General features: G+C 34.1%; 1 protein-coding gene across 1 annotated transcript; it reads left to right on the forward strand.

Moving 5' to 3' along the window:
* Positions 1-13388: 13388 nt before the first annotated feature.
* LOC130935869 (protein VAPYRIN-like) lies at positions 13389-17759 on the forward strand. Its single transcript, XM_057865775.1, has 3 exons — positions 13389-14379; positions 16377-16869; positions 17251-17759. Exons 1-3 carry the CDS (start codon positions 13590-13592, stop codon positions 17603-17605), a joined length of 1638 nt encoding a protein of 545 aa, XP_057721758.1. The 5' UTR covers positions 13389-13589; the 3' UTR covers positions 17606-17759.
* Positions 17760-21261: the final 3502 nt, after the last annotated feature.

Here is a 21261-nt window from a genome sequence, read left to right on the forward strand (position 1 = left end):
CACAATAACAATGGCAGCGAATCTAATAGCCTACGGTGCTTTAAAACTAAGCAAAGACAAAAGGGACAGCAAATATGATAGGACAGAGTCAATAATAGAGCTTTATGGCAAGACAAGGTAGAACAAGTTTAGTCTTACCAAAGGAAATAAGAGGATGGAGCATCAGCAGCTCTGGTGACCCCCCACCGGCAAGGACAGAACAGGCAGAAGCAAAGCTGAGCTAGGGCAAACTTGCAGAGGTTCTAACAGCGACTTCCGGTGACGTCAGCGCGATCCCCGGTGACCAGAGGCACGGTGGCACAACTTGCGACAACGGCGGAGGCGTACCAGCTCCCCCTCCTCGCGAGACTATCTTATCTCTAGCCATTGTGTTTCTCTCTCTCTGAGAGCTCCTCTCTTTCTCTTCGAAGCCCCATACCTGCAGCCGCAACAGCAACAACGAAGCTCCCATTCCAGCGGCAGGGACGGTATCCAGGGACAGCACCTCCTCTCTCGCACCTCTTCCTTTCCCCTTCCCCCATTCCCTGTTTCAAACTCATTCTCCCTCTCCCTACCTAATCCGCGGCAACGACGGCGACGTCCAGCCTCACCGGTGTCACCCCCTTCTCCCCCTCTTCTTCTTTTCTTCTCCCTCTCTGTTTTCTCTCGCTATTTTTCTTTCTTTCATTCTCAGCAGGGTATGTGTGTGTGTGTTAGGAGAGGGTTAGGGTTTAGAAAAGGGGTAAAGGGTAGTTTAGGTATTTTAATAAAATTAAATGGTATATGTAAAATGTTTCAAAACAGCTTGAGATGTTACATTCTACCCCCCTTAAAAAAAATTTTCGCCCTCAAAAATTGATACCGTATGAAAAATGTTAAATGGTTTTAGCCCTTTTACCAAACATGAGAAAGAAGTATAATCGGGTGCAAAAATTACAGCATAGGTGTGTGTTAAAATGATGCGGTTGACATTTACGCCCTCTTGTTCTCTTGATAAGTCAAACACACATGGTGCTTTTCACTTTGTCCATCACTCCCAAAGTACATTTGAAAGTCAAACGTCAACACTAACTTTTCAACTTGTACCAAATTCTCCTTAACTTCCTCCTCGAAATACTCTTAATTCATAATCTTCTTGACGTCGCCATGTCCTAAAACTAACGTATTGCTCGTTGTATCTAGAGATTACACGTTAACCAATAGAATCTCAAGTTTACTCAAAGGAATACAAAACTTAGGAAGAGAAGAATAAGCATCTCAGATGCTGTTCGCAAGAATTCGAAAGGATGTGTAAGATCGCAATTAAACAAGGATGTACAGAAACAATGAAATATGCCAAAAGGGAGTTAAGCCACATATTAACAAGGAAATTTGAATCGAGGGGATTCGATGGAAGCAATAAAAGGGAAGATGGAGTATTAGGTCGGAACAAGTTCAAAATGAATAAAAGAAGTACAAAGCTCACAAGAGATGGCCACTAAAGTCGATGACAATGTTCACAAGGATTTAAAAGAAAGACTAGAAACACAATCAAATAAGACATCCATCAATAATGAATAAAACTAAGAGAATTATTTCACATCCTCAAGGAAAAATATGAGACAAACATTTCAAAAGAAATAATAAAAGCATAAAGTTATCACGTCACACAAAATTCAAGTTGAAACAAAAAGATGCAAGGTTTATGAATTTAAGATTAATAGCAATCAATGGCAAAGGTTTTTTTTTTCAAGAACCTTGGGGGATACTAGATGCACAATCAAGTGAGAATATGCATTAGTAAAAAGACAAAATCAACAACAGAGAAAGCAAGCAAAATATAAATTAAAATAAAACAACACATTCTGGAATAGACAACTTAACAGTCATAAAATAAAAAAAATAGTAACTATCACAAAATCGGCATGCTTCTTTTCCCTTTCTATAGAAACCTTCGACTAAGTACCTTTGAGATTATTAGTTTATTACCATGACTTTGGACCTTAAATAATTACATCAATATAAAATTTGATATCTCCTAACTTAAAATAGTAGAAAATTATGTAATACATGGCAAGAAATGTAATTGATCTCCTTGTTGTTCCTTAAGCAAGAATTTACATATACATTTAGGTATTTAACTCCTTATGGTCGCTGTTGGTAAAATACAGTTATGTGATTTCTTATAATCATGCTGCTAGACTTAGTATGAAGTTCTAAATAAATTCACAAAGAAAATACTGATAATAATAAAACTAAACTTTGAAGTACTGCCAATTAATATACTAAAATCAGTTAAAATAACTATTTTTTTAAATATAACCCAACACATAGTAAAAGAATTTTAGAAAATTGGTATGAGGTCATATTTTTTATAAAGATAAAACACCAAAAAGAAAATTCACCTTCATAAATAGTCAAGTGAACTTAGAGCTCAGGACAAACTCAAATACATATATTAAATCTAAATATTTGAAAATATATCTCCCAAATCCTTGTCGTATCTTGAAAAATATATAAAGAAAAAAAATATTTTTGTTGGTATATACGGAGCCTTTCACAAATTTCCAACCCAGAAGTGAGACTAAGAAACCCAAAAATAACCATTACATACAAATCAAGAAACTCAACAGTCCAATCACCAAAGAAATTGACTTGCTTGTTACTTAGAAAATCTCAATGATCTCTATTAATATTAGTCATATAACCACATTTTGAGTTCAATCATAGTAGAAATCCATTTATCACTCTTTTCTTCATATATATTATTGTCTTGAGTGCACATATATACAAATTGTAAGCTTGTAGCTTTCTAGAAAACATTTAGCTCATGTTATATTTTATTATCTTATTATCAAAATATAAGAAAAATCAATCAAAATTGCAAAATTAATATTTAGTATACTATAATAAAATTAATGTAAAATATCAGTTAGATTATCAAAAACGAAGTACAAGATCTGGCAAGACAAACTGAAAAGTATGCAATTTCAGTGTATTAGAAAGTATAAAAGATTTATTGGCAACTCTCTATTTCAAGTCAAACATTCTTATATTTTCTGTCACAAGAATAGCATTTAAGTATATACACAAAATACAAAAACCAAAAAGCAACTATATCACATGAATGGCAAGAGAAATGACAAGTGTGGTACGTGTCAATGTCTTTGTTGTAAGAATTAATAAGAAAAGAATTTTTTTTTTTGGAAAAGATTACACCAATTAATTCATGGTGATAAAAAAAATCATAAAAAGTAGTATTGTCCCATGCACTCCATTAACATAGCACTTAACAATAGAACTCCCAACATATGCAACAATTTAAGGTTCAAACTAGAACATGATTAACTTGCACAAGGTAAAGTAACTTGAAGCAAAATGCTTTTTTTTTTGGATCATAAATTTAAAACAAGAAACAACTGAAAATCAGTAAACAGATTAGGAACTTGTAAGTAAAGGGTCTTCAATGAAAATCCAAACAAGCAAAGCATTGCAGAAGTGCGAGGGTAAAACTTGCATTGATTAAAAGTTTAAAACAAAGATCTATAAAGGATGGAATCTTGAACATTCAAAGCAATTTCCCATAAAATAAATAATGTTACAGAATTTAAAAAGCAAACAAATAAAATACATAAAAAGAGAGAACTAACTAACAAGTATAAGTTCAAAACTTTTGAAAGGTATTGAAAACAATGCTCAATTTGGGTGTTGAAAAACAACAAAGAATTTTAGATTTCAGAACATGATTGAAAAACAAATGAAGGAGGAAAGAAAGACCTTCTTCAAAATTCAATGCAATATTCAATACAATATTCAATACATAATAAACAACTAGTTTGAGTTATTTTTCACAGCAAGATAAGAGTATTAATCCAAAGCAGCATCAACCAGTAGAAAAACGAAAAAGAAAAAGAAAAAGAAAGCACAGGTTTTAAAGTGATTACTACACAGAAATTTCTATACACAAAATTCATGCCCCATAATTTGCATGCTATTTTGAGTTTTCTTACCATGAAAAATATGAAGCGCTGTCAGTATAGAGCAGAAGCAAAATGAGTCAAAGTTGAAATCCAAAAATTTTAGAATTAAAGGAATCCTAACATTGAAAAGGGAAGAACTTGATGGTTCCCAGAAAAAATAGTGCCCTTGAAAGAAAAGTCACGTTCAACAAACAAAACCATAGCAGAACAAATTATCAAACAAAAAGCTCAATCAAACTTTCAGATAGAAAAAGATCTTCAAATCAGCTAACACATCATAAAAAAAATTTACCACACCTAAACAGAGAAAATTATAATTCCAATCTAGCAAACAAGAATAACACTCCATGCATATGTTTGTCACGTAGTTCTTCTACCTGAGCAACCGAATAACAGTTATTAAATTTATTGATTCGAAAGAAATAATCACAAGTAGTTCAAAATTCTGTTAACTTCAAAGATCATCAACATAAGAAGAACAAACTTGTTTTATCGAAATTCAAAACAAAGCATCTAATCAGCAGCTAAGTAAATCCACAATCCATAAATCTAAATACAATTCTATAACAGGAATAAGATAAAAAATTCACAACAAAAAAATATCGAATCTTCTAGATAATTGATGAAATCTTGAAATCAAAAACCATAGAAAACAACATGAACATGAAGAATATTAAGGAAAATATTCACAAAAACGAGGAAGATTGGAACTAGCTATAAGGTAGAAATCGCGAACCACAACCAAAACTAAAGTCATTGCAAAAGCTAGTTCAAGAAAAGCTACTAAATAATAACTCAAGGTTGGGTACAAAGAAGAGGAAATAGGTGTCAAGAATCGACAGATGACTCATGATGACAAGAACCAGAAGCCAAGAATGACAGAAAGACAAAGATGACATCCCTATAGGCCTCTGATAGTACCACAATTTGTACAAATAGGTGTGCTTCTATTTATACAATTGTGATCCTACCATAAAACACTTGCTCCATATTACACAGATTAAACCTCAGCTCTGATACCACTTTGTCACGGCCCAAAATGAGCCATGATCGGTGCTCAGGAAATAATCCCCAAGCAAGCCTAACCGACTCAAATATAAGTTGAATAAGAAAATTACAAATATTTTAAATAAATTTACAATGTCTAAAATAAATAATTACATATTTTTAACCAACAAAAAATAAAATAAATATGGGTGGATCCTGCCTGTGACATATGGAGCAGATGATGTCTAAGAACTCAACAACGAATAGATACCCATTGCAGATCATTACTCTTGAATATAAAGACTCACATAATCAAATATTTATTCCTGAAAAATATTTTTAGAAAAACGGAGTGAATTTTGCAACCCAGTGACTAGACAGTACATCCATAATTCACATGAGACCATATAAATATAATTTTAGTTAGAAGATAATAATTTATATAAATAAGTGAATCAATAAGGGAGTTCTCATACAGAAATCAAATCAAAAATCTACACTTGGGCGGCTCCACCTCTATTGGTAGCTCTTTCCTCTTGTGTGTCCTAACGGAATATCAGATATAACGTGTGGCCTACACGTTAGGCTAGCAACACCCCTGCTAGCTGGAGTCTGAGTTAGATGCATCTAAGTTAACGTCATAACCGCCGTTAACTACGGTTTTCTAATACAAGCCTCCCAAACCAATTCAAAACATATAAATTCAAATATAATAAATCTTTGATCTTTCAAATACATACGGTATTGAATCAAATCAAATAATACTTTCTCATAAGAAATCTTTTCTAATTATAACTTCTTCAATCATAAGTAATTTCAAACACATTTCACAATTTCAAAGTCAATAAGTACTAACAAATACTTCAATGCTTCAAAAGTAAATATTCGAGTAAAATCAAATGTTCTAAAATAATATAAAACTTCATCAAATATATATATAGTCTCATGTAAAATTTCTACGATATAAACTTCATAAAAATATTTTTTTCAATTATAATAAATTAATTATTCTAATCAAATCAAAGTTCTTCAACAATAGTTTTATAAATGTAATTAGAAACTCAGAATAGCATAAACAAAAAAAATTAACGGTTATAAATGTAAAGCCTACTCACAAATTGGTCCCAAAGGATCGAAGAAACCAAACCAGAGTGCCAAGGAAGGTTGAAGTAGAACGGAATGAAAGAGCACGAAATTCGGACCGAGGTAGTAGCAACAACTTCGATTTCTCACTGCAGCAACCTCAACAACAGCCCTAGTATCAATAATATAGAGCAACCACAATAACAATGGCAGCGAATCTAATAGCCTACGGTGCTTTAAAACTAAGCAAAGACAAAAGGGACAGCAAACATGATAGGACAGAGTCAATAATAGAGCTTTATGGCAAGACAAGGTAGAACAAGTTTAGTCTTACCAAAGGAAATAAGAGGATGGAGCATCAGTAGCTCCGGTGACCCCCCACCGACAAGGACAGAACAGGCAAAAGCAAAGCTGAGCTAGGGCAAACTTGCAGAGGTTCCAACAGCGACTTCCAGTGACGTCAGCGCGATCCCCGGTGACCAGAGGCACGGTGGCGCAACTTGCGACAACGGCGGAGGCGTACCAGCTCCCCCTCCTCGCGAGACTCTCCTCTCTAGCCATTGTGTTTCTCTCTCTTTGAGAGCTCCTCTCTTTCTCTTCGAAGCCCCATACCTGCAGCCGCGACAGCAACAACGAAGCTCCCCTTCCAGCAGTAGGGACGGTCTCCAGGGACAGCACCTCCTCTCTCGCGCCTCTTCCTTTCCCCTTCCCCCATTCCCTGTTTCAAACTCCTTTTCCCTCTCCCTACCTGATCTGCGGCAACGACGGCGACGTCCAACCTCACCGGTGTCACCCCCTTCTCCCCCACTTCTTCCTTTCTTCTCCCTCTCTGTTTTCTCTCGCTATTTTTCTTTCTTTCATTCTCAGCAGGGTAAGTGTGTGTGTGTTAGGAGAGGGTTAGGGTTTAGAAAATGGGTAAAAGGTAGTTTAGGTATTTTAATAAAATTAAAGGGTATATGTAAAATGTTTCAAAACAACTTGAGATATTACAGAAAAGAAGAAGAAGAAAAAAATGTAGCATTAGAGGAAATATTTTTCTGTACAAAAATACTATTTGTACACTAAAATCAGCTACTAAAATCAACCACCAATATATTTGTGTAAAAATATGTGTGCTTTAATTGATTTTCAATGTATTATTTGTATTTCAGTATGTATTTTATACTGGTGGCTGACTTTAGTGGTTGATTTTAGTGTACATAAAACATAACTCATTTCTGTATTTGCAGCAAATTTGGGTGTAAAACGAATATATTTGGGTGTATTTTTATTCTGATAAGTTCTGCATAATTCAGAACTCTTCATATTCCTCCTCTTCATCTTCTGTTGTTCTTCTTCATCTTCTTATTTCATGTTCTCATCATTCTTTTTGGGAGGAAAAAATCAAACAAAGAAGAAAAAATCCATAATGTTGCAAATCAAAAGAAGAAGGAGGAGAAACACGATGATGAAGATGAAACACGAGAAGAAAAAGGAGGAGAAACACAAAGAAAAAGGAGAAGAAGAAGGAAGAAGAGGAGGAGGAGGAGGAGAAATGTAAAGAAAAAATGACAGTTATGATTTTCATCGAGGAAGAAAAAGAAGAGTTGTTCTTAATGGTAAAGGAGCGCTTTGGAAACATGATGCACATGTTAACACGCTTTTGTGGGTGAGTGTAGCTTCTGTTGGGTTTGGCCCAACTTGTAAGACTTGTAAACCAAAAAGACTTGTATGTGTAGCATGACTATTTCAAAATATTCTTCTTCTTCTACTTCTTCTATCTTTATTATCTTCCTCTACTTTTTTCACATCTCACTGGGAGTTCTCTGCCTTCTGGCATAGAAGCTTCCTTTCTTTTTTCTTTTTCTTCTTTTCTTGTTTATGACCAGGAATAGAGATTAAAAAAACCCCTCTTTGATTTTGATCCTGAACCTGAAAGGACTCTGAAGAAAAGCTTACAACAAGTTAGAGTACAACACTCCAGAAGAAACCTTTCAGAAAATTTTGAACAAGAATTAGGAGACATGGTCGAAACTGAAGGTGATGCCAAAAAGGTTCTTGGTGACTTCACCATGCCTACCTCTGACTTTTATGGCAGAAGTACCTCTGTACCTGACATTGGAGCTAACAATTTTGACCTTAAGCCTCAGTTAGTCTCTCTTTTGCAATAGAACTGCAAGTTTCATGGATTTTCACTAGAAGATCCACATCAGTTTTTAGCTTAATTCTTGCAGATCTGTGATACTATAAAGACTAATGGAGTTAATCCTGAAGTCTACAAGCTTATGCTCTTTCCCTTTGCTGTAAGAGACAAAGCTAAGATATGGTTGGATTCCCAACCAAAAGAGAGCTTAGACTCTTGGAAAAAGCTGGTTAATGCTTTTCTGGCTAAATTCTTTCCCCCTCAAAGGATGAGCAAGATTAGAGTGGAAGTTCAAACCTTCAGACAAAGAGAAGGTGAATACCTCTATGAAACTTGAGAAAGATACAAGCAACTGATCAGGAGATGTCTTCCTGATATGCTCTCAGAGTGGTCTATCATTGGCGTGTTCTATGATGGTCTGTCTGAGATGTTCAAAATTTTATTGGACAGCACTGCAGGTGGATCATTCCACTTAAAGTAAACACCTGCAGAAGCAAGAGAACTCATTGAGATGGTTGCAAACAACCAATTCATGTACACTTCTAAAAGATATCCTGTAAACTGTGGGACCTCTCAGAAGACAGGAGTTCTTGATGTTGATACTCTGAATGTCATATTGGCTCAGAACAAGATCTTGACCCAACATGTCAATATGATCTCCCAGCATCTGACTGGAATGCAAACTGTAGCTGGCAGTACTCAGGAAGCTTCTTCTGAAGTTCATGGAAGAATCTTAACTCTATACATCATGGAGTCGTATGTTGAGTTCGATGAGATTGGTGGCAATAGAGTTGACCCTTCTACTTCCATAGCATTATATGTTGAGTTCGACGAGATTGGTGACAATTGAGTTGGCCCTTCTACTTCCACAGCCTTGGATCCATCAATAGCAGCATTTTTTTTGCATTACGCTATACCAAGCAAACATATGGAGAAAAACTTTGAGTCAGATGAAGAATACATCATCGAGACCAATGTATCCTTTGGCAACTCTGAGAAGGATGAAATTTTTGCAAAAATGCCATTGGGGTGTCAGTTTCTATTACCTGCACTACTTTCTATTCCAGACTTATTCACTGTTCTTAATCACATGCTCTTAATCATATACTGGACCTTGAAGCGATGGAGGTATTCTAAAAAAATAACAACTTAAAGTATGATGGGAAGACAGATCCCCAAAAGCATATTGATGTTTTTGAGGAAAGAATGAATCTGGAAGGAATAGGGAATGCGATCTAATGTAAAACCTTTTCGATAATCTTGTTGGGACCGACGATGGCGTGGTTTAATACGCTCCCTTCCGGCTCAATTTCTTCATTGATGTCAACATTAAATTCTTAGTCCATGTCACCACAAGGAGGACCCAGGTTAAGCACCCGATTTCCTTGTTTGGAGTAGAATAAAGGGTGGGTGAAAGCATCTGAGACTATCTAGACTACTTCAATAAAGCACTACTAGAAGTAAACATGCAGACCCATGAAGTCGCATCCTTATGATTGATTGCTGGCTTGTTGGAAGGGGACTTCTGAAGACATCTAACTTTTAAGGAGGTGAAATCCATTGATGAAATTCACCATATCGCACTAGAGTATATGCGCGATAATGAGGATGTATCCAAGGTGTTTCAATAAAAAGGAAAAATACGACACCGTCACCTAACAAGGTCGGTAGCACAGGTCAAACCTCATCTGCAAAGCCACCAACTTCACAGGTCGGGAAGTTCTTCACATACACACCTATGGTTACCTCACTTGCTGAAGTGTACCAATAAGTCTCTCATAGGGACATCCTCCCAAAGACAAGGCAGATTCGGTCTAGGACCTCATTAAACAAATATGAATTTGTGACTACCATAAATTCTATGGTCACAAAACTGAGAATTGTATTAACTTAAAAGATGATTTGGAACAAGCAATCCAGGATGGTAAGCTCCCCTAATTTGTTCAGCATGTATGGCAGCCCCGACGGCATAATGATGATGAAGATCGGGAAATCAGAAATCCCAGAAATAGAAGACCGTCGAAAAACCCAGAAGATACTGCTCAGGTTGTGGTCAACGTAGTTGTAGAAAGGAATGAATTGCCCAAATCCAACAATGCAGTAAAGAGGAATGTCAAAGCCATAACTTTGAAAGTTCTCAAGGTAACTAGCATTCTAGTAGTACAATTTATAGTAGAAGATTTTCAGGTTGTCACATCCGAAGATGATGAGTCCCTGGTGATTACTGCCAAGTTAGATAATGGAATCGTGAAAAGGATTTTGATTGATACAGGCGTAGACTCAAACCTGCTCTTCAGAAATGCATTTGACGCTCTGAGTTTAAAGGATCAACATTTGAAGCCCCATCTTCCTAGAGTTGTTGGGCTCGAGGATCATTATATCAAGCCTGGTAGAGCTGTTGACCTCCTCTTGATAGTAGAAGATGGTGTCAATATGAGAGTAGTTCAGGTCGAGTTTATTATCATCCAAGATTCCATAGCTTACAATGTGATCTTGGGAAGAAAAACAATAAATGATTTGTGTGCATTCCTCTCAACACATTTTTTAGTCATGAAGTTCCTAACCTCAAAAGGTTAGATTGCAATTATTCGAGGAGATCAGGTATCTTCCGTCAAATACAACAAGGCCAACCTGACGCTCCAAGATAAGGTTAAGGAATTACAGGATTATTCCTCCTTGATCTAGATTCCCGAATTCAGGAGAAGTCGAGGCCAGAGCACAATGAAAATTTGGAGAAATTCCAGATTGGCGACGTGTTAGAAAAGTACACCCTAATTAATAAGGAACTATCCTTCCCCTTGAAGTCGGAGCTTCAAAATTTCTTAAAAGCTAACATAGAATTATTTTCTTGGGAACCTTTTGACATGCCTGGGATTGATCCAACATTCATGTCCTATCATCTGGCTATTAACCCCAAGTTTAAGCCGGTCACACAGTGACGTTGGAAGATATCGCCTGACCGAGCTGCCGAGGTTAAGAAGCAAGTCCAGGGTTAATGGATACTGGGTTTATCCGAGAATTAACTTACTTAACATGGTTGTCCAATGTGGTCATGGTGGAAAAGTCTAATGAAAAATAGCGAATGTCTGTAGATTACACAAATTTAAACAAAACTTACCTAAAAGACTATTTTTTCCTATCTAACATTGACAACATGATTGATTCATCCTCGGAATGTTAGATATTAAGTTTTCTAGATGCCTATAGTGGTTATAATCAGATTGCGATGCATAAAGCTAATGAAGATAAGACAACTTTTATCACCCTTGAGGGGATTTATTGCTACTCTAAAATGTCTTTTAGTCTGAAAAATTCCAGAGCAACTTATCAAAGGTTGATGGCTAAAGTCTTGAAGCGGCAGATATAGAGGAATACGGAAGTCTGTATTGACGACATGTTGATAAAGACTAAGGATGACTCCGATTTGATTGCCGACTTGCAGGAAGTTTTTGACTGCCTCTGACTTCACCGGATGAGGTTGAATCTAACAAAGCGTGCATTTGGAGTCTGGAGAGATAATTTCTTGGTGTTTATGATAACTTAAAGATGTATAGAAGTTAATCCAGAGAAATGCTAGGCCATTTTAGACATGTTGAGTCCTCGGAATCTCAAAGAGATTCAAAGGCTTATAGGTCGGTTGGCCACATTGTCAAGGTTTCTGGGAGCTTCAGTAGTAAAAGCCAAACCATTATTTAAATTAATGAGAAAAGATCTGAAATTTGTATGGACAGAAGAATGTGAAGCAGCTTTTCAACATTTTAAGAACTTGTTTTCATCTCCTCCCGTCTTAGCAACATTTTGGGGGTGGGGTGGGAGGAAGAGACGAAGAGATGCTGGGGAGTGTGGTGGGATGGGATTTTGTTTTTATTATTATTATTATTATTATTATTATTATTATTATTATTATTATTAATAGTTAAGGATAATTTGGTAAAAAAAATATAATTGAAGTAGAAAATGATTTTATAACGTTTTGTAATGTCAAGAATGATTTTAATAACAAAAAAAAGATCGAAGACGATTTTGATTTTTTCCCTAAATATTAAAGGACGAAAAAATAACGAAGACAACAATAATACATCAATCTTATATTTTCTAATTCAACACATAAAAAAAATATTTAAAAAAATAACATAAAAATATCTTTTCAAGCAAATCTTCCAGGTCTCTTTTTTATACCTTCGGCATAGCTATTAGCACTAATTAAATATTAGATAAATTATTTTTTCCTTCTTTTATGTCTTGGTTACATATATTTTTTTTTTAATTACGTGCAAATGAAAGATATAAATATAGATGGGCTTGGCAGTTGGCACTAATCAACTTACTAAAATCATCAAGTATCTAGCTAAAAATTAACCAACTAAAATACTTACATATAAATTAATTTTCACATTTTTTAAAAAATATGTATGTATTTAAGCAACTATTCAATAATTTCAATATTATGTGCTTTTATCCAACACACTCTAGAACTGGCCAACTTTATTTGGCACAACAAAACGCAAAAGGAACTAAGCCAACGACTATAGAATTGATATGTCTCGAGTATAGATAATGACGCTCTGGTCCCATATCAATCAACGATGGTGTGGTTTTGCAAAATTCCAAATATCTACAACGGGTGATCATATAGTTTAACCTTAGGCTACTTGCTTTGTCCATGAGTCCGTCATATAAAATAGACATAATCAACTATTGCTACAAGTAGAAAGCAACATTACAGTACTAAATTATTTAAAAGATGTCACTATGGTTGGCCAGTCAAACCAATGTACCCCCAAATCTCTTCCTTGGCCACTAGGACTTCGTATAAAAATTTGTGCTGTTTTTCCAAATGGCAAACCAGGCCACCTTGAACTGATTTCCCAAAATCATATATAAAGATATATATAATCTAATTCTCAGTGTGACTTTCCCATAAACATATAGAAAATAAGGAAAGAAGAAAGAAAAATGCATCACCGACTGTCATGATTCTTTAAAATTAAGAAATATAATATATCTTGTAAAGAAAAAGTGTGGAATAGTATGTCAACTTGCAGCTATATACTAAGTAAGTAACTATTATAAATAAGACAATTCATTTAAATGAGATCTACTTGCATCCAATAAAATAAAGTGTAGATCGTCATTATATCTCATACATTATATTAAACATAACAAAACCCTTTAAACAAAAGCAATTTGACAACAACATTGGCCCTTCACAGTGATCGTGATGTGCAAAAGAACAACACAAAAATAGGCGACAAACCCCCGCTTTATTTTATACAACTCTGTTTTCACTTAGTTATCAAGTTCAAACACCGACCGAATAGATAGAACAAGTCACCATTGTTTTCTACATCCCACAATCTTAGAAGAGCCGGCCCATATAACCATCCATTGCCTTTCTCACCTTAAAATTGAAGCACACAACCATCAAATCTTCTTCTTCGGTTCCTTAAAACAGAACCATGGACAGGCTCATAAAATTAGACCCATCAAACACAATCTCAATAAGAATTGAACCAAATCAAAAGTGCCATGGCCATGTCACCCTATGCAACGTCATGCACACCATGCCAGTGGCTTTCAACCTCCAACCACAAATAAAATGTCGCTACACAGTGAAGCCACATTCAGGAATCATATCTCCATTAACTACACTCACCGTGGAAATATCCTACAATCTCCCACAAGGATCGACGCTGCCGGACTCTTTCCCTCGCTCCAAAGACACTTTCCTCCTCCACAGTTGTGTGGTCCCTGGCGCAGCCATCAATGAACCTTCCTCCATGGTTGATTGTGTCCCAAGCGAGTGGTTCTCGGCGAAAAAGAAGCAAGTCTTCGTGGATACCGGCATCAAGATCGTGTTTCTTGGATCCACAATTCTGGTTAAGCTCATTGGAGATGATCATGGTTCCATGGATGACACAAGAGAAGTTCTAGAACGGAGCGATCCCTCGTGGAAAGCGGTTGATTCGATCGACTCGAACGGCGAAACGTTGCTCCATTTGGCGATTTCGCGGAAGAGAGCGGATGTTGTTCAGTTGCTACTAGAATTTGAGGCTAACTTAGAGGCGCGAAACGGTTCTGGATCAACGCCACTAGAGGCTGCAGCATCTTCAGGTGCAGCCTTAATAGCTGAGCTTCTATTAGCTCACAAGGCCAACATAGAAAGACAAGAAACTTCGACATTTGGACCCATCCACGTCGCTGCTAAACAAGGACACTGCGAAGTTTTGAGGCTCTTGTTACTCAAAGGTGAAGATCGTGTTTCACAGATAATGTTTAAATTTCTTATTTTAAAGTTTAAACTGCTAAATACGTGTGTTCACCGTCGTGTTTGTCCAAGGTAAGAACGGAACTAATTGAATTATAATTGATTTGGATTTATGTGTTTTTTTTTTTTATTCTAACCAAACCAAATCGATTAAGAACACATTGATTTAGTTTGAGTAATTGAATATCTGATAAAACAAAAATTTATAAAAAAAAATTAAAAAAAAAATTTTAAGCTGAAAAGGTTAGTTTTTTCAAATTTTAAAGCTGCAAAACAAATAATAAAATGATGAATGGAGAAAATCAAAGGGTTTAGGGTGTGAGTGGGGTTTGGGAGGCTGTAATAAATTTAGAGTTAGATTAATAATCAGTAAAAGTTATATATATTTTTTTTAAATTTATATATTTTTTAATTTAATTAATAAAGGTTTATAGATTAGTTTGAGTCTCATACCTTTAAAACTATTACTCAAATCAATTAATAGAATGTGTCATTGGTTCAGTTCGAATTATATTCAATTATCTATTGATTTTAAAATCAATAATTTAATTGATTCGATTCGTATTTAAACTAGTAATTGGATACCCAATACTCATAAACACCCCTAATACTAAACATAAGAGTTAAGCCCAAAATATCTTTCTATCGTAGTTTGTATCAATTTTATCTTCGAGATTTTAATTACAATATTTTAGTTTTTATATTTAACAAAAGAAAAATTTTATAAACTATCACAATATTTTTTGTCATCACTTAATTATTAACTCAATTTTTTATTCTAATTTGTCTAATTTATGTAATCTAATAACATATTTTATCCCATATTTTTAAATATTAATGACTAAAAATAATAAATTTTGATAATTCTCTAATATTCTTCTTCACAAAATATATCAAGTTAGTCCCAACTTTTCCTTTCTTTAAATGTGATTTAACACTGAACTAATTTGGTATATTATTTTTTAAAATTTGAGAAATAAAAATAATATAATTAAAATTTCAGAAATTAAATTATTGCAAATTGTCAATATCTAAAATCACTTTATGACTTAACTCGCTAAAATATCAGGATAATTGCGTTTTTATTTTCTAATTTGTTAATATGCTCCATTAAAATTTTATAATAAAAAAGAGTAAATAGTAAAAAAATTGTTTTTTATTTTCATCTTAAGTAGTGTTAGAAAAGTAACAATCAATTAGTCAATTTTAGCTGACATACAAATAAAAAATTCTTTCGTCTATATTTTTTAAAATTACACTCTTTTATAATTTTACTCTTTTTTTTTGTTCAGCACCATAATTTTATCATCATTGTCAGCCAACTGCCACTGTGGTCAGACTGCTTTCACCGGATCACCATATATTTTAAATATTAAATTCTAAATTATAAATCTTACCTCATAAATTCCAAATTTACATTATAAATTTTAAATTCTAAATCTAAAATTATACGCTTTAAATTGGCTTTAAGTCGTATGACTTTCAATTTTTTTTATTTAAATTTTAGATGTTTTAATTGTTTTTAGTTTTTTATGTTTATTGCTAATTAATGTTCAATTCTAAATTATGAAAGTCCTTGTACTTTTTCTTCCATTTTCAGTTTTTTTTTTAATTCTGATAAAAAAATATTAAAAATAAAAAGCAGATACAAATCAAATACATTTTTAGTTTCCTAGTATTTTCTTTCTAAAATTATGATAACCTTTTTTAATAAAATTAGAAATTTATTTAAACACATAACAATTTTCTAGTAGCTCCCTTACTACTCTACATAAGGATACGGTGATTATATACAGGTGGAAATTCAGGTGTAGTCGACTTCACATAAAGTTGATACCTGAGAATTATTAGATGATTTAACTAATTTAACTAAATTTTTATCCGAGATATCAACTTCACGTGAAGTCGACTTCCACCTTTTATATATAAGGTATGATAGTAATTCTCTTCAAATTATTGTATTTAATGTATCGTTTAGGTGCAAGAGTGGACTCGCTCACAAAAGATGGCAACACAGCGTTACACCTTGCGGTTGAAGAAAATAAAATAGAATGCGTTAAGCTCTTACTAGCAAACGGTGCCAGAACCGACATTCGCAACGCCGGCAAAGGCGACACCGTCTTACACATAGCAGCATCCACCGGGGATCATAACATGGTCGAACTCTTGCTACGAAACGGTGTGAACAAGTATGTTAGAAATGATTCATCAAAAGCTGCATATGATGTTGCAGCAGAGAAAGGACACTCTAGAATCTTCGATGCGCTGAGGCTCGGCGACGATTTGTGCATTGCTGCAAGGAAAGGAGAAGTGAGATCAATACAAAAGTTGCTTGAGAAGGGTGCGTTTGTCAATGGTAGGGACCAGAATGGGTGGACTCCGTTGCACAGGGCTTGTTTCAAAGGGAGGATCGACGCAGTGCACGTGCTTTTGGAGAAAGGGATTGATTTGAATGCAGAGGATGAAGAAGGGTATGCTAATATCATGCACAAATACATGAAAAATTCATTGAGAAGTGATATTTAATTTGCATCAAACCATACATGAAATACAGTATGTGATAGTCATATGTAAAATATTTTATATGAAAAATTTACATATAACGTTCTGATATGAATTGGTATCTGATATTTATAAATTGGTATGCAATATATTACCTAATTGATTAATTCATGTAATTATGTATCAAAGTATAATTTTTCTTAAGACTACACATATAGGATATATGATATATATTCTATCTATTACGGTGTCTCTCTTTTTCTTAAACTAACAATAACATGTAGAAGAGAAAGAGATATTTATATTTGATTTTTTATCATATTCACATGTAATAATTATATTCTGTGTAGGTACACTGCTTTGCACTGTGCTGTTGAATGTGGAAATGCTGATGTGGCAGAGGTTTTGGTGAAGAAAGGTGCTGATGTTGAAGCCAGGAGTAAGAAGGGTATCACTGCTTTGCAGGTGGCCAAGGCGCTTCGCTACGTTGGGATCACAAGAATTCTTGTCAATGGTGGTGCTAGTACTTTGGATCATCAAATGGTGGTGCCAGATTCCGGTGCAGTGGTTCCAATTAAGAGTAAAATTGATGCTAAGTGGAAAATGATGAAGAACAAGAAGAAGAAGAAGAAGAAGAAGGAGGACGGTGGCGGTGGCTTTGATCGTGGTTCAACTACTCCGGCTATACCTGTGGTTGGTTCATGAATTCAGTATTCAAATTGAAATATGATTTTTTTTTTTTAGTATAATTCGTGGAAGAAAATTGTAAATTTGTCGAACTTGTTCTTCCCAATGAGATCCAAGACTTTTTTAAGTTAAATGTCAGGGATGGATGGCATTCCAACTAATATATTACAATTCAAAATATTAGGTGTAAGTAATTTTTTATTTTATTTTGTATTCAACAATAGTTAACTGTTGATTCCATTTTTTTTACTATGGATATTAACCTCTAATATTTTTCGTTACTAACAGATATTGAACTTTAATTTGGACAATGATTTTACTTTTCTTTCTCTTTTCTCCATTGAGTAAACATGATATATATATATAAGAAATATTCATCAAGTATCACTTACACTCTTAAAAACATAAATCATATTAATTTCAACGATCAGGTGTAATTATGTATGATATAAATGATGTTTCTATTTTGCACTACAAAATATGACTTTTATTGAATTTATCTTGAATACTTGTTAATTTTAGTTCCTCGTTATTTATCCGAGAAATAAAACATATAGTCCCTAACCATATTTTATAAATGGGCTAAAAAAAATATGATGAAGAAGAAAATATTCAAAAATTAAAAATTATACTTTACGCTCTCAATTAAAAGAAAAAATAATGGAGAGAATCAATTCCCTGTTGAGACATCTCTGCAAGTGAGTTTTACTTTCCCTCTTTCTTTCCCTGTTTTGGTATAGTGAGTTCCAATTAAAACGTTTTGATTAGAGTTTGAAGTTCAAAATGATGGTGATCTTCAATGCATAACGTAATATGCTTATTCTTCGTATACATTTAAATGATGCAGTGGATCTCGAACAATATTTGTAGGGTTAATTATGGCTAAAAATTCATGGAAACCATTTTGAATGAGCATTTGTTTATTAATGTTGAAATTTCAGTTAATTAGTCCAATTTGAAAAGATCTTGTATCTTTTCTTTCAAAATCATCCATTTTGTTGTTATTTATTTTGGAATATGTTTAATTGAAGTATTTAAAAATGCTACAAATAATTTGTATTTGTTATCTCGTCTTTCATCATATGGTGGCAAATTTGAGAGAGGCCAATGGATTGCTATGCTACTTAGATGAAAAAAAAAAGTGTATGAATTTCCTTCTATAGATGTGGATTTTGTGAATAAGACAGAATTGGAAAAACTTTTCAACGGGCTGGGTTACTTAGAGTACAAGACATTATACTTAAATGAATTCTACATCTACTTTGATCACCCTATCATTACCAGTCATTTTATCATTAATGAAGATCCTTGACGGAATCATCATCTTCAGATGATAAATATGAAGTGCTATGGTGAAGCTTAAAACCCTCTTCCACCTAGTTATTAGAGTGATAGTAGCGATGAAGACACTCAAAAATTTTAAGGAAAAAGGTAAAAAAAAAAAAAAAAAAGATCCATGGAAGTTATGATTCCCTTGCAGGTTGCCAATAACTTTGTTCCCTATCTTACCTTTTGTCATCATCATCTCTTAGGATTCGAACCTTTCTTCCATTTTTTTTTTTTTTTTGAATGGATCTGCCACTTTATGTTGGTTAGCCTCATCTTTAACATGAAAAGAAACAACATATATACTCATCTAGCGAAGTAAAGTGAGAAATTAAACATATTTAAATATTAAAATTATTTAAGTGATAATAAAAAATCAGTTTAAAATAGTTTAAAGTTATCTTATTTTATTTTAATTTTTTAATTTTATATTTCTTAATTACTGCTAAAAAATTTGAATAATTTTAAATATAATAAGTATACAAATATTTTGAAAAAAGGTGATATTTTAATAATAAATTTTAGAAATAATAGCATATTGTTTAAAAAGCCATTTTAAGAGGCAACTAATTTGTCATTAATTTAAGCTATCAATCTTGAACCGAGTTTTTCTTCTTTCTTTTTTTCTTAATTAAAGTATTATTTTTGTCCCAAACCTTTGAGATAAGTTCGATTTGTATTGCTAACGTTTAAATCGTCCTATTTATTTCTCTAACGTTTATAAAAGTGATTCAATGTTATCTTGCCGTCAATGTGTAATTGATGATAAAATAATATTGAATCACCTTTATAAACGTTAGAGATACAAATAAAACGATTTAAACGTTAGAGATACAAATATAACTTACCCAAAACCTTGAGAAGAAGAACAACGAAACTTTATTTTATTTTTTTTTAGCACTCTTTTTGAGTTTTTGTACTTACAAAAGCGAACTCTTCTTTTACGCTTTCTTGTTTAGAAAAGTCTTTTTTTTTTTTTCGGTAAATTAGAAAAGTCTTTTACTATATTAATACAAACAAAAGTGAACGAGCCCAGGAGCAACATCCAATACAGTGCCTAAGCCCAAAAAAATTAGATCCTGCAAATAATTGAATACCGTTTTCGGAAACAATAGCCCAAAGAAAAATGCACTGATTGCCTTTTGGTGGTGAAGGATGACCTCTGCAAAAGCAATTCGGGATTACTCGTATGAAAAAATAGTAGGGATTAGACTTTGCAGAAGTATGTTCTATGTTATAGTGGTATAATTTTAGGGTCAACAAAACCTTATGGATACCCTTATTATATTATTCTATGTGAATAAAATAATAAATTTTATTTTCATATACTGTCACCGTAAAAAAAATTTATATTAATAATTAGTTATATATTAGTAAAAATAAATAATTTTTAAATTTATTATTTAAAAATATATAAAATAAATAAATAATTAAATATAATTAAATATTCGTATAAAATTTTTTATTAACGCATCAAAATCAAACTCTAAAATATAGTAAAAGTTAAACAATAACCATAAATAATAAAATGTATTAATTAAGAAGACCATGAACAAACAAATAAAAAATAGCATTTTATCTATGTTATTAAAGTTTATGCCGTTTTGTAAAAAGTCCCCCTCATTTATATTTGTTACGGATCCGACCCACGGATCCTATGCACCCGGCTTATCGGGAGGAACCCGTTTCGACCTGAAGGCCCAAAACCGGCCCTTCAGAGCTCCTAACCAACTTTCGAATTCAAACACCTCCTATCTTGGCCAAACAAGATAAAGATAAGATAACTATTATCACCTATAAATAAGAGGACCCAGGTCCCCCCAGGTATTCATTCATTCCACACACTTTCTACCTGTTAGATCCATTCTGACTTGAGCGTCGGAGTGTCTTTGCAGGTACCTCCCCTCCACTCCACTTGAATAAGCCCGACATCCACCTCAACCCGCAGGTTCCCGATCCTTCTCTCAACCCGTACCAGAGACATCTTGTACATTGGCGCCGTCTGTGGGGACTTGCGACAGTTGAACCGGATGGAGGGCATCCTGGAGGAAAACCCTTCAAGCCAGGATGACTCCCAACCGCGTCGTCCGACCTCAGAACACCCGGAAGTCACAAACCAAGCAAAAATAGCAAGTACTATCCACCACACGAACGAACACGCCACGGACCCGCGACATCCTGAGAAAGCCAGGGACAAAGCGGCACAGATCATCCAGGATCTCTGCCTCCGGGTCCAGGAACTTGAAGGCAAACTGACCAACAGAGAAAAACACAACAACGAACACGGAAGCCAGGCGACTTCCAGGTCAAGATCCCACCGCGGCAGGTCGCCAACTCGACAACACGAT

The sequence above is a fragment of the Arachis stenosperma genome, chromosome 6 (genome assembly GCF_014773155.1).
Source record: "Arachis stenosperma cultivar V10309 chromosome 6, arast.V10309.gnm1.PFL2, whole genome shotgun sequence".
NCBI lineage: Eukaryota > Viridiplantae > Streptophyta > Magnoliopsida > Fabales > Fabaceae > Arachis > Arachis stenosperma.